We start from the raw sequence: 15,252 nt of genomic DNA on the forward strand, positions 1-15,252 counted from the left end.
CCTTGCAACTGATAGTGCGAGGTCTGGGTTTCTTACAGTGCCAAGCTCCACGCCTTCTCTTTTCTTTTCTCTCTATCTCTCAGACACACACTGGCAGGCATAGACAGCTCTCTCTCCCTCCCCCCCCCCATCTCTCTCTCTCTCTCTCTCTCTCTCTCTCTCATTCATACACGCACACACACACACCATACACACACACACACACACACACACACACACACACACACACAGCCCAGCCCGTGGGGTGCAGTGAGGTAATTATCCAGGGTAGAGAGCAAGGGAAATGAATGCGGCTCTCTCGCGTCCCCTCAGGTCGTCCTGGGCTCCACCTTCCTCATTGTTGTGTCATGAATCAGGAAGACGTTCACTACAGCTCCAGGAGGTCCAGGCTGAGAGGAAGAGATAGAGCGTGGTATGGTGTTAAAGGGAGGGAGGGAGGGAGGGAGAGGGTGGTGTGGAGCATGGAGCAGGGGAGGCTTGTGGAGGTAGAAATCAAAGGACGGGCTCATTGCAATGCATGGAATTGAATGAGGAATGGTATCAAACACATGTCCATGAGGCCAATGAGACCATCCTCCGATTTCTACCTCCACCAGCCTCCCTGATGTGGCATCAGGGCTGGATAGAGGGTTAGTAGAGTGAGGTGATTGGCTCTTTTGGTATAACATCACCAAATATCCATCATGGATGCAGGCTTACTGTATGTACAACTTGTTGATGTTACAGTATGAATGTCAAGAGATAAAATAACCTGTATACAATGCAGTACGTCTGTGGCCTGTATTGATTATAATCTCCATTGCCTTGTGACCTAAAAGGTGCTGGATTTGCTGTAAAGGAATTTGCCGTCCTCCCCTCAGAACAGAACTAGCCTGATTTAACCTCAATGACTTCAGAGTCAAAAGTCTCGATCACTGAGGGCCATTATCAGTGTAACTAATACAGAGTAGAGAGAGACAGGGAGAGAGAGAGAAAATGAGGGAGAAGGAGAGAGAGGGAGGGAGAGAGGGAGGGAGAGAGGGAGGGAGAGAGAGAGAGGGGGCCAGGGAGGGAGAGAGAGTGGAAGAAAGAGAAAAAAAAAGAGATAAAGGGAGAGGGGAGGGAGAGGGAGGGAGAGAGAGGGGGCCAGGGAGGGAGAGAGAGTAGAAGAAAGAGAAAGAGATAGAGAGAGAGGGAGGGGAAGGGGGGAGGAGAGAGAGGGAGAGAGGGCAGCTCAGCTTGATGCTGCAGTGCTTATTATAGCCCCTTCAACACGACTGGCCATCGTTTTACTGTCAGTGAATGCCACTGCCACAGGGAGTCTGCTGTAGGTCCTCTCATTACAGTTTTTCTCGATTGCTTTAACACAAAAACTAGTTCCTGTAGCACCAAACCCATACCCTTATGTCATTCCCCAAAACACACACAAAAACTGTAACACTGTAGGTGTTACACTGGCTGGCTCACTGGTGGCATGGCTGGACTACAGGCTCTTTTTCATTGATCTTTCCTTCATTTCTACTGATAAATCCCATTGATATGAAACATATCTCCTGTACCAGGTAGACCTGTTCATCCATACTGGACACCCTTTCATTCCAATACGCAGCAGCTTCTCTAGGTGTGGCCCTGTGTCCAGAAACTAGACCTAGCCCCTACATCCTACAACCAACACCCTACACCCTACACCCTACTCCCTAGCCCCTACACCCTACACCCTACACCCTACTCCCTAGCCCCTACACCCTAGACACTTTTTAGGGTTTGAAAGGATTTGAAAAGTATAAGAAAGATGGTTGGTTCCACCATTCCCTCTGATAGGCTAGGTGGAATTTCTGTTGTCCCAATCCATTTTCTACAGATCTACACAAGAGTCTGGGGGTGTAGGTTGTATGGGCTAGGGGCTCGGGGCTAGGGGGTAGGTTGTAGTGCCTACTGTCTAAAGTGTAGGGTCTAGTGTGTAGGGTCTAGGGTGTAGTGTCTCGGATATAGGGGCTAGTGTCTAGGTTGTAGTGTCTAGGGTGTAGGGGGTAGTGTCTAGGGTGTAGTGTCTAGGGTGTAGGGAATAGTGTCTAGGGCTAGTGTCTAGGGTGAAGGGGCCAGTGTCAAGGGTGTAGGGGCTAGTGTCTAGGGTGTAGGGGCTAGTGCCTAGGGCGTAGGGTCTAGAGGTTGTTTCTGAACAGATAGTGTATGTGTGTTTTTGAACAGATGCCATAGTGTGTGTTTGTTGTTTGATAGCATGTGAGTCACAGCCCCCAGCTGGATGGGGGATGTCGGGTGATCATGCTGACGAGAGTCACAGAAGGGGGCGCTCCCGAGAGACCCCGAGTGTCATCGTCACTCTCTCTCAAACTGAGCGGAATGTCAAGATGCTCTGAGACAGACAATAACCAAAATTGTGTGAAAGGAGAAATTCCCACCCAAAAAAGACTAAAACTGACTCTAAAAAATAGGGGGTAAGATATCAATATAAATGAGGTATGCCATGGACAGGCACACATGAAGGTGAACTTGTCCCTGTGTCTGGGATGTGAAATGTGAAGTGCATACTATGTAGTTTGCAATTATTTAGTATGCAGTGTGTTGGCTCGTAGCAGACTGTGATGCCAGCCTCTGTGTTGTGTTAGCGTAGTGTTTATGTGTGGTTGGTTCCCCAGCTGTGGACTATTTCTCCCTGGCCAATGCAGCACTGAGGGTCAGAGCAGCCTCCATATGGTGGGGGAGGGTCAGAGCAGCCTCGGTGTGGTGGTGGTGTTGGAGGGGGGGGGGGGGGGGGGCAGGCTTTTGGATAGTCTAATTAATAGGTTTGAGTTACAGGGATGGAGTGTGGCGTGGGTGTGAAGGGAAAGGCCACACACACGCACATGCACACGCACACACACACCCCAGGGGCCTCAGACTGCTGCTAATAGACTATTATTGAATTTCAGTGTGTTTTGCCAGAGGGGTAAGGGGTAGGTAGGAAACTGCTGGTACCAGAAGGAAATGATACTGTACCTTTCACACATTTTTATGTGTTTCACTTTTTCACTTACTTTGTTGTCAAACACTGAAAACACAAAACACCTACAGGTACAACCTTGTTCCCCCTTGTAATATTCTGCTATATTGAGTTTGTGCTTTGTATATTGTACTCAATGTGTGTGCGTGCGTGCGTGCGTGGGTGCGTGGGTGCGTGCGTGCGTGCGTGCGTGCGTGCGTGCGTGCGTGCGTGCGTGTACTGTACAAGTAGAATGGACAGAGTTCATAGAGTAACAGAGTTGAAACAGGGGTATAGTTCCTCTGAACCTCCTTGTTCTAGTTTTAACATCTAACCCTTCTGTGCTGTATTCACTCATGCAATGATGAATCTGTTTAATCAACCTTCTATTAGATGCGACCCAGTCATAGTGTGAAATCAGAGGAGGTTGGTGGAGGTAGAAATCAGAGGACAGGCTCATTATAATGCATGGAACGGAATGAGGAATGGTTTCGAACTACAATGAGCCAGTCCTCTGATTTCTACCTCCACCAGCCTCCACTCTGTAAACCACTGTTAATCTGTTTAATTCTATTCTATTCTATCCATTCTATCTTTACGAGTGGTGGCCAGTGGCATGTGTCTCTGACCTCATGCCTACAAGATTAAAGTGTATCTTCTCAGTTGCAGAACAGATTATCTTGTAGCTATCTCACACCACTGTACCCTCTTCACAAATACACTTGTTAATCCATGTTATAGCATCACACCCCCCCTCAACTCTGAATTCTGAACTTTGAACCTACTTTATGGGACATTGATATTGAAAAATTGAAATTGAACTATTGAAAAAACTGTCATCAATCACCTAGTCTGCCTAGTCACTTATTATTGACTATAATGGGGGCCATTTTGGCTCTGTGGGAGCTCCTATTGCACTTGGCCTCACTGACTACAGGCCTCTCCTCATGCAACTAGCACTCTGAGTCTGCACCGTATGCGTACTCATTAACTGTCCAGCACTAGTAATCCTAGAGCAGCTTTGACCCTACGTGTGACCCTTAAAGTAAGCCTACTATACTGAAGACACCACCCACCCAGCCCCATTATGCAACACTGAGAAGATGAGAGGATTCTGCTGTCTAGTCTCTGTGATCCCAGTGTTACTCTGTCACACACACACGCACACACACACACACACTTGCGGGCACACACACACGCACGCATGCACGCACGCACACACACACACACACACACGCACGCACGCACGCACACACACACACACACACACTAATCCTGCATCTGTCACTCACCCTGAGGTTGACTTAATCGCTACCAACTCAATTATTTACAAGATCTGATATCCAGTGAGCTTCTCCTGCAAGAGTAGAGGATTATTCATCGCTGGACAAAAACGTGTTTAATGACACCAGTGACATCATAGTAGCTGGCGACTCAGCATGGTTGTCATGTTAACCTGACTCACGTCTGGCCAGGACTCCACAGTGTGCCATGTACGACAAGGGTGGGGTAATATAATCTAAAATCATGCCTATATTGTTTTACACTAACAGAAACAATATTTTCCCAATTTTTAGGATGTAGACTATGACTATCTAGACTACTACTGATGATTCTCTCTCTCTCTCTCTCTCTCTCTCTCTCTCTCTCTCTCTCTGTGTTTGTCTCTCTCTATCTATCTCTATGTCTCTCTGTTTTTCTGTGTGTTGGTGTGCATGTGTGCATGTGTGCGTGTGTGTGTGTGTGTGTGTGTGTGTGTGTGTGTGTGTGTGTGTGTCTCTCTCCTCCATTGATCTCTGTACGTCTGTCTCTGGCCCTCTAGTCCTGGTCTCCCGGGGTCTGAGGGCCCCCTGGGCGGCTCCTAGCCCTGCTGCTAGTGTGTGTGTCACTCTGATTTATTGATAAGCTTCTCTGAGTAATTGGATGGAGACCAGGGACAGTCTTCCCGCTGTTATCCCCAGCTGATCAATCACATTCATCATGATACATTGATTGATTGAGGATTACACAACAGTTTGAGGACTAGCAGAAACGACCACAATCTATCACCAAGTAAATACTTATGGCATTGTTTTCCTTTCACAATAACTGTTGCATCAAAGCAATAAGGAACTCAAGTCTAACAACGCCCCTGACCTATGACTTTTCATGATAAAGCCTCTCGTGTGTTATTGCTGGTGGGGACATTTATAAGAAGGTTTAAGGACTGCAGAATTGTAGGGGACAACAGAATGGTTGATGCGACATTAATTCATAGATCACTAGTATTTGGATAAGACTCGGTAGGCCTATAATTCATAACACGGTTCAATCATGTTCTCAGATAGCAACAAGTAAACAAAATGAACAAAGTAGGTCCCAAAACAGATTTATTTTACAATTATGTTTTAATTGAATAATTTAATTGACTTTGCATTATCCATTGAAATAAAAGGCCCAGTAGACATGTCCTTATCTGAGCGTAGGAAGACTTCTACAGAGGTCAAAGGTGATTCGATCATCCCTTTAAGAGAAATATCTGTTTAATCATAAGCTTCTGTGCTAAAATAAAACAACAAATCAAATCATATGATAATGAAACTGAGACAAGAATTACATTTTTGCCTCCTGTTTGTGATTTCTTCAGATTTAATTTTTTTGCTGGTACAAAAATGGATAAATATTGATTATTTTTGTTGTTCTACTGTATCTCAAGGAAAAACTGAAATATTAAAAAGAACTTAATATAAAAATAGATGTGTGTTGATTTGTGTATATATTTAGCATTTACCTTATATATATATATATTGTCTACTTCTTTGCGTACCTTTGGTACGTGTGTTTACAGTAGCTAGTGCATTACCTGTTTCTATGGGGGTCAGGTTGGGTAACATCAAAACTGAAATAGTGTTTAATTTGAAATAAAACATAAAAACAAGAAGGCATGATGAATCCAGAGCCACAAGTACTGAAGTAGAGATGGATACATAGAATTAGAATCAGAAGTCATTCATTAGAATTCATTCATTAGAATTAGAATTCAATCATTAGAATTCAAATTCATTAGAACTCATTCTAATTCATGTATACATACTGTAGGGCTCTGGGCGGAGCTATGCATTCCGATGATGCAGCATAGAAGCTGATGATGCTTTTACCATGGTAACCACCGAAACGTTGTAAATATAGGTACAAAGGTTTCATACACTGGGATACCAGAGCCTTCGCAGAAGGCAATGAGCATAACAAAGTTCAGGATTGGGACAAAATAGGCTTCATTCATAATAATCCAAAAATCTCTGTAATGTATGTATGTTAGGGGAGGCTGGTGGCTATACTGTAATGCATGGAATGGAATGAGGAATGGTATCAAACACGAGTTTGATACCATTCCTCATTTCATTCAATCCATTACAATGAGTTTTCTACCTCCACCAGCCTGCCCTGATGTATGTTTATCCTAAAAGTAAAAAAAAAAAGAAAAAAAAAAAGCAACACATTATCTAGAATAATTTAGAGCAAAGCATACCCCTGGAATAGAAGGACCACAAGGAGAGCATCAGTCATTGTAGCCAGCTGAAACACCATTACATGGTCCTGCTCTGTTTTCTTGTGCTGTCTTTTAGTTCGACACCTCACAGAGACTTCACAGAGAATTCCTCCCCTGGTCTTATAAATAAGGGCAGTGATTTTGGTACGAGAGGAAAAAAGTCATTTCTTAGGGGACATCAACTCCAACATTTCCATTAAGAAAGTAGAAGATTCCTACTCATATATGTCATGACACAGCATATACATTGTGTGCTTTTTCATAGAGCAATGATTTATGGGAAGGCATAAGTTCAAGGTATAGATTTTCAGAATATGCTACAATTAGTCATGCCAAAGTTTAAGATTTGTTTGTCATGCGCTTCACCTAAGTAGATACCTAATAACTAAGTAGTTAATCTATTGTAACGAACATAAAATAATCTCTTCAGATACTGCAAAATATGACGATTCATTTGGTTTAGAATTTAGGAGGATTGTTTGTTTACCTTGACTTCAGGGGATGCTGGGGGAGGCAGAAATCAGAGGACGGCCTCATTGTAATACATGGAATGGAATGAGGAATGGTACCATTCCACATTCTGTTCCATGCATTACAATGAGCCTGTCCTCCGGTTTCTACCTCCACCAACCTCCCCTTGACTTGGAAAACAATAGTAACCTATAGCTTTTGGTACCATAATGTGTTCCATAGATGTTCCATAGATTCAATATATCTTAGCCTTGCATTCTCCCTAAACATCGGTTAAGTTTAGTTTATCATTGGAAGGTGCTTTTCATTAGTATTTATTGCTTAGATCAGGGTTGGGGTCAGTTCAATTTCAATTCAATCAATTCAGGAAGTAAGATAAAACTACAATGATCGCAAATAGTCATTTATTTGTCAATAAACTGAAAAAATAGTACTAATACTCATCATCGTTTTTTTCTGTTTTTTAATTGTTATTTCAAATCACTTCCTGAACTGACTGAATTGAAATGGAATTGACCCCAACAACCCTGTTTTAAATGCTGGCTGTCCACCTAGTTCTGCACAGTGGGGCTATTGCTTCTAAGAGTGGGGGGCCTTTTTAGCATGCCATACACTCTTAGAAAAAAAGGTGCTCCCTAGAACCATAAAGGGTTCTTGGCTGTCCCTGTGGGAGAACCATTTGAATAACCCCTTTGGGTTCCAAATTTTGGAGAACCCTTTTTTTACACTTTCTATATAAGCCCTCTCAGGTTTCCCACCTCACCCACACTCATTTTTGTACAAATGTAGCATTTTGATTTAACCAACCTGTTTGTGTGCTAAATAAATAGATAAATAAATAATTTACCCTTTCCACAGAGGTTTCTAAATGGAACCCAAGGGTTCAAATGTTCCCTTACAGAGTGTAGGTAGTTATGTGATAGTGATGTGATTTTAATTGCTTGGCCATATTTCTTTGAAAAACCAAGATATGTTGAATACCTCCCTCTAAAAGAGAGGAGCTGATGAGCTTCTGTATTGTTGTACTGTCCCACATGCATATCCTGGCTAGACGCTAATAGCTATTACGAAAGGGTTGATGACAGCTTCTGAACAAAACAAAACTTAATCTCGCATAACACATATTCATTTAGCTGGTAAAACTAAAGTCCCGTTCTGTCTGCATGCATCTCATACTGTTGTATACTATACTTTGCAAAATAACTGATAAGTCATTGATATAAATGTGGTTTTCATTTTCTATCAAAATAGATTTAATAACTACAATAAATGTTCTCTTTATCGAAGGGGAACCTTTTATACATAGTGAATATACAGTATAAATGAAGGCCCTCAATTCACACAGCACTTTCAATTCAGGCTGTTACAAAACCTGGTTACTTTATAGAATTACGCAATCATGACGATAATTCATGATTACGCCATCACGTCCTCCACAGAACTCCACTGAGCTTCTGTCCCCTGATAAGATAACATTAACAATGTGCATAGATTTGTTTTAAAGAGAATAACAAATAATGAGACTAGATGGGCTATAGTGCAGACCTAGCTTCAAATACTATTGGAAATCATTTAAAATAGGTGTCTGTGCTTTATTGTGTTTGCCTGGTGCAATTGAACGAATGGTATAGTCCCAAAAGTTCTAATCCCGCCCATCTGGCATTCCAGGCAAGCTCAAGCAAATGCTTAAAGTATTTTGAAAGGATTCAAATACTATTTGACCCAGGTCTGCTGTAGTGACATTGTCCCCAACCAAATAATTTATATGGTGATGTTATAAGCAAGGGGTATCAAGATCAAGATGGTAGATGCTAGGTGGGAACCTTGGGATGACACTACCCTTAACCCAGTGGAGGGACGTCAGAGTCGGGCCTTCCCAAGGATTCCATTTAGCATTTACCTTATCAAGATTACTCTCAAGATTACTCTCTTATTAGTGCAAGTGTTTTATCACAACTGTTTACAAAAGAATGGATTTGATGTATCATCACATTGATATTAAATCCAGGTTGAATGGCTCATGGTGTGATGTTTTAGTACGGCTCATTGCCCCTGAATGTTGCAGTGCACTTCTAAAGGAATTTTCATGTGTCATTCATTTTAACTCGGCTCCAGCGACTACAAATTCCAGCATTGTGGGGAGCTTATAGGAAGCTTCTATTCTGTTACACTATCATTTGTGCCCCAGAGATCAAAGCTGAAATAGCAACAGAAAAAAAACATTTTTTTTAAAGATGTTGTTTTTTTGAGAAAAATTATACTCCACACGAAACATAACTTATCTAAGCAGTATATTTACACCTAAGATTTGATTATTAGGTCTCGTCATTATAGCTGTTCGATGCACTCTCAACTCAGATGACCATTTAATGAAAAAAAAAAAAATTCAAGTTTCCATGAAGGAAGAAGGTCCCTTTCTGGCCTTTTCCTGGTGTAGTGGACATTCTTTACCACAGTTTAGTGAGCTGTGAGTACTTCTGCTTTTCACTCCTCTCCTCTTTCCAACAGTATCCATCTTTCCCTTTCTCTGTCCTCTTCTCCTAGTTCCTCTCCTCTGTCACAGTAGTCAGCTTTTCCTATGGCACTTTGCATTGTTCTGCATTTTTACCCTTGGAAAGAAAAAACACATTATCAAAAGTTTGACCCCGTCAAAGGTCAAAGGTTTGAGGTCATATCTCTGACTCCCTCCTGTAAGACCTTTGGTCCAGTCCCCTGGTCGTAACCTGTAGCCTATCAAAGTTGTGCCGACTGTTCCGATCGGGACTCATGCTGGACAGCGGTACTCTGCTACCACCGCCACCGCCCCCCATCCCCACCCCCACCACCCCCACCTCCTCCTCCTCCTCCTCGTCTCGGCTGAGGAAGGCCAGTTCGTTCTCGTAGCAGAAGGAGTTGGAGCCAGGCACCAGGAACTTGTTCTCTAGCATGTCCTTGGCACTGCAACGTGGGGTGGACGGCACCTCATAGGTCTTGTGGAAGTGAGAGTAATCCACCTTGTACACGTTCTTCTCTTCAAACAGCACCGGCTCGAACCGGTGGCCCCAGAGCACCTCGGTGGCCAGGTAAGAACTGCGGGCCTGGGTGGTCATGGCCGTGGCCTCCACCATACCCTCCAGGATGACCACAATCTCGAAGTCTGCTGTTTCGAGGTCCTGCTTCCCGATGCCGAACAGAGGGCTCTCCTCGTCTATCTCGTGAAGGATCGTGATTGGGGAGACCAAGAAGATGCGGTCAAGGCCTTTATCAAAGCCTACATTGATGTCTATCTGGTCCAGGGGGATGTACTCCCCTTCATCCGTGATCCGGGGTTTGATGAGCTGTGCACGGACGTGGGCTTCTACGATGTGGCTCTTCCGGAGGTTCCCCACCCGCCACATGAGGCAGAGCTTCCCGTCCCGCATGGCGATGACAGCGTTGTGGCTGAACAACAGCGTCTGTGCTCGCTTCTTAGGCCGCGCCATCTTGGCCATGATGGCACCGATCATGAAGCAGTCGATGATGCAGCCCACAATACTCTGGAACACCACCATGAAGACCGCCACGGGGCACTCCTCCGTCACGCAGCGGTAGCCGTAGCCGATGGTTGACTGCGTCTCGATGGAGAAGAGGAATGCTGCCACGAAGCCGTTGACTTGCAGGACGCAGGGTGTGAAGTTGTCGTCGCCGGCTGGGTTCTCTAGGTCCCCATGGAGCAGGGCGATGACCCAGAAGGCCAACCCAAAGGCCAGCCAGGAGAGCACGAACACCAGGGTAAACACCACCAGCATCCAGCGCCAGCGGATGTCAACGCACGTGGTGAACATGTCAGCCAGGTACCGCTGCGACTTCTGGTCCATGTTGGAGAATTGCACGTTGCACTGGCCATTCTTCTTCACGAAGCGGTTGCGGACCTTCCGCCGCGCCGTGTGGATCTTGCCATTGCCGAAGCCGTTCATCCCTCCTCCTCCTCCTCCGACTCCTCCGACTCCACCCACCACGCCGCCTAGGCCGCCGCCCAACCCATGCATGGCGGTGAGGCGGAGCCCCTCCTCCTCGGACGACACGATGCTGTAGCGGTTGATGCGCCCCACGCTCATCGTAGTCCCAGCAGCGTAGTCCAGGGTAGGAGGAGTCAGAGGGCGGGGGTGGGGGGGGGTGGGGGGGCACGGAGTCCCAATGTGTGTAAAGAGGGAGGAGGCCCCTTCACCACGGAGGTATCAGTGACCCAGCCCCATCCTAGCCAGGTAGAAGGTGGGGTGGGGGGGATGAGGAGGGGTGGGACTGGGGGGGCAGTGTGCTCTGATCCAACCAGTCCCTGGGGGAGAGAGGAGAGAAATACAGGTGTCAGTCCATGATGGGATGGTCATATCACAGCATAGCAGCAGCATGTGTAAATCAGGGGAGGCTGGTGGAGGTAGAAATTGTAGGACGAATGAGTGTGTTCCTCATTGCATTCCATGCATTACAATGAGCCTGTCCTCCGATTTCTACCGTCACCAGCCTCCCCTGCAGCCATTAAGCCTAGGGAATTGTATAACACACGTGTGTTGCATGACTCACATTGTGCAATTGCACATGATATTAGAAATTATATTGGACATGATATAGGGCAGGCATAGCATACAGTAAGCTGGTGGAGGCAGAAATTGGAGGGTTAGTCGAGGGTTAGATGTCCTCCACCAGCCTCACCTGTGCATAATCCGTTGACATCAATTGAATGAGTGAATTATGAATGTTGATGTCATACAGGATTTCTCAAATGTTTTGTATGACACTGTCTCTTCATCCCCCCATCCTCCGTCTCCATCCCCCTTTACGTCCTGCTCTTCAGCCTCAAACATCACGACTCAACACACTCACTCCAACTGGCTCCCTCACTGGAGTGTTCTCAGCTGGGCAAGTGAAGAGGAGCTAGCCACACACACACACACACACACACACACACACACACACACACACACACACACACACACACACACACACACACACACACACACACACACACACGCTTCATATGTCCTGTGCTTTTATCCTTTTCATCTACAGTACGTAGATTATATTGGCACTGATGAGTTGGTATATGTACCGGTCATTCTATACATCCTTTAGATGTACAGGTGATCTCATTGAGACTGGAAATGAGATGTATTTCTCAGGAGAGACTTGTGCTAAGACTGCTTGACTAACAGTTGTGTGTGTTAAGGTGTGTATCATTTTCAATGCTATCATTTGACAAAGCAATGGTTGCTCAAGCCTAGTTTAGTTATATGCATTATAGATCTCAGCAGTCATCCATACACACACACACACACACACACACACACACACGCACACACACACACACACACACACACACACACACACACACACACACACACACACACACACACACACACACACACACACACACATATCAGATCTCAGTTACATCAATAGCAGTGGATACAGTGCTGAAACATGGCAGCTATATTCTCCAGACAAGGTCAACGTTCTGTCAAATCTCTGTGATTCGCTATTCACTGTGTCCTGAGATTCTAGTAGTGTCAGCATCATACTCAAATAAAATTTAGAGAGGAGGGAGGGAGGGCGTGTGTGTGTGTGTGTGTGTGTGTGTGTGTGTGTGTGTGTGTGTGTATGTGTATCAGCTTGTGTGTGTGTGTGTGTGTGTGTATAATCCAGCACCCAGGGGACCTTGTGTGCGTGCCACAGTTTCCATGGGTGCACTATCCCAGATGCTTCGCACAGGGACGGGACAGGAGGGAGAGAGAGAGAGGGAGAGGGAGCGAGAGGGAGCGAGAGGGAGAGAGAATCACTTGGCCTAAAAAACAAGCATTTCTGTCACTATTTAGCCAGGTTTCAAGCTCTATTTACTTGACCTCATTCTATACAATTTGCATTATTATTAATCACACTATGAGCTATGAGCTATGACAATGGTGTGAGATTTATAGCATTCTCCCATAGTGCCCAGCACAGGTAGGGTAAACTGCCTGCTTCTCCCTTGTGCGTGTGTATGCCCGATATAGACATGGCCAACTGCAGGGGTGTAAACTTTAACATATAGAGTACACACACCAGGAATGTGTGATCGAATATATTATCACTCAAACACGGTGTGCACGGTCACACACGCACGCACGCACGCATGCACACTAACACACACACAATACACACAGTAGCCTACATAGATAGCTCTGTGAACCTGGGAATTGATTAGCATATGACTACCATAGCAGGACCATCTCGACACACACACACACACAGATACACACACACACACACACAGTAGATGAGGGGAGGGGACAGACGTCTGTTATAACACCACAGACGTGCTCTGACCTGGGAGGGACGCAGGGAGTCTCTAGGGTGACCAGCAGTGCGGGTCAGAGTGTTCTTCCCCTGGGAGGGTCTCGGGAGGTGAGATGTGTGGGGGGAGGGAGGGAGGAGGGGAGAGGGGGGAGGGGGGAGGGGGGAGGGGGGAGGGGGGAGGCTCCTTTGGGGGACAGGCGGCTTTTATCGCCTGCATGGTCACATCCATGCTCCTCTCTCTCACTCTGCCTCTCTCTTTCACACACACACACACACACACACACGCACACACATGCACACACACACACACACGCACACGCACACACACACACACACACACACACACACACACACACACTTGCTCCTGTCCTGTCTTGTGCTGTCCTGTCTGTCCCCCTCACCACAAGACATCAAGATGGTCCATTGATGTGCACTCTCGCGTCCCTGGGGCACTACTGTCTGTCTAACGTCACCTCTCACTCCAATCACTCACTACACCCCCTCAGATACACCGACACCTATAGTCCGTCCCCCCCAACCCCACCCCCACCCTCCCTCCCTCCAACTATCAGCTATAAAGTCACTTTAATGTCCTCAAAGAGGCAATTCGTTTTAAAGCAGGCTCTAATGTAGAATCATCAAACAGAAAGAATAGATGGATACTGTGCTGCTACACAGCACAGTATACACAGTATCCAGCTTGTTCTTTATTGACTAGGCTAAACATGTGTGGTACATTTGCTATGAATTCAGAGGTGGTTTAGCCAGTCCTCATTTCATTCCATGCATTACAATGAGCCCGTCCTCCGATTTCTCCCTCCACCAGCCTCCCCTGGTGTCAACAAACCTAGCCATGAAGACTCTCCGCCAGCCTCCCCTGTCCTGTGTGTATCCTATTCTCTAGTACAGAGCAGCACATGCATGTCTGACCTGACTGGGCCTGTATGGGAGCAGGTTCTCCCTATCCTACTGAGGAGCTGCAGATCAGGTATCAGGTGTTCCATGAATTGTTCCCCTGAATGTAAAACCCTTCCCTACATACAGTACACGATCAGAGTCATTACATACCTGTCTCAGAGCCTCAGCTCACGAGAGCATCTAGCGACATGTTATATGATAAGGTTTACAGGTAATACATATGATGTACTGTACTGTGCTTGATTTTGAGTGTCTCTTTGGAAGTGTTAGTAAATGTTCTGTACTGGATGTGTTCTTGTGTTTGAATATCCAGGCTTCATGACATTGAAAGTGAGGGACTTTGGCTGCATTTCTAAAATAAAGAATAATTAAAGGGATGTTCCACTCTATTTACATCTTATAGTTGTTTCACACTTGGATTTGATATAGTCACCTACCTCAAGTGTTTTTTATGTAATAATTTTAAACACACTCCAAACATTCAAATCAAGGATATGTTATGCCAATAACTGCCAATGTTATTTATAAATCCACTTTTGAGCATCAAGAAGTTCCAATTCAAAAGGCAAGTTTTGGTTTCTCTCTGACGGCGCTGCGCGCCAGAGGCAACCCTCTGGACCGGTTAGTGTCAACAGCGTATTGAGTACGTTTAAAACAGAACAGAACATTTTATCTGGAAACTAAAATGGACACATTTTACATCACCGAGTTGACTTTAAGAGTGTTTTAAAAAAAATAATTATATGGCAATTTATATACAGACAGATATTGAGATAATCTACAATCAATGCACGTAAAAACTGTCTGGGGTGGTGGACTACTTTGAATACAACCGTAAGATGTAAAGAAATCCTATTTGTATATTTGATAACAGTACAGTACATGTATGATAGACATATTAAAACATGTTGATAAAGGTCTGCCTACACTTCGGTTTGACAGCTGATGAATTGCATAGATTTAATACAATAATCTGTCAGTCTTTTATTATGTCCATCTGTACTCGATGTGATTGATTATGATATAATTAAGTATAGTATTAAGTATTATGATATAAGTAAGTATAGTATTCTCTCTGGCAGAGAAT

The 15,252-nt window shown here is 45.0% G+C and overlaps 1 protein-coding gene across 1 annotated transcript; it reads right to left on the minus strand.

Moving 5' to 3' along the window:
- Nucleotides 1-9,628: 9,628 nt before the first annotated feature.
- kcnj12a (potassium inwardly rectifying channel subfamily J member 12a) lies at nt 9,629-11,035 on the minus strand (the record flags this gene model as incomplete). Its single annotated transcript, XM_083687052.1, has 1 exon — nt 9,629-11,035. One exon carries the CDS (start codon nt 11,033-11,035, stop codon nt 9,629-9,631), a length of 1,407 nt encoding a protein of 468 aa, XP_083543178.1.
- Nucleotides 11,036-15,252: the final 4,217 nt, after the last annotated feature.

The sequence above is a fragment of the Argentina silus genome, assembly GCF_951799395.1.
Source record: "Argentina silus genome assembly, chromosome: 16".
Taxonomy (NCBI): Eukaryota; Metazoa; Chordata; class Actinopteri; order Argentiniformes; family Argentinidae; genus Argentina; species Argentina silus.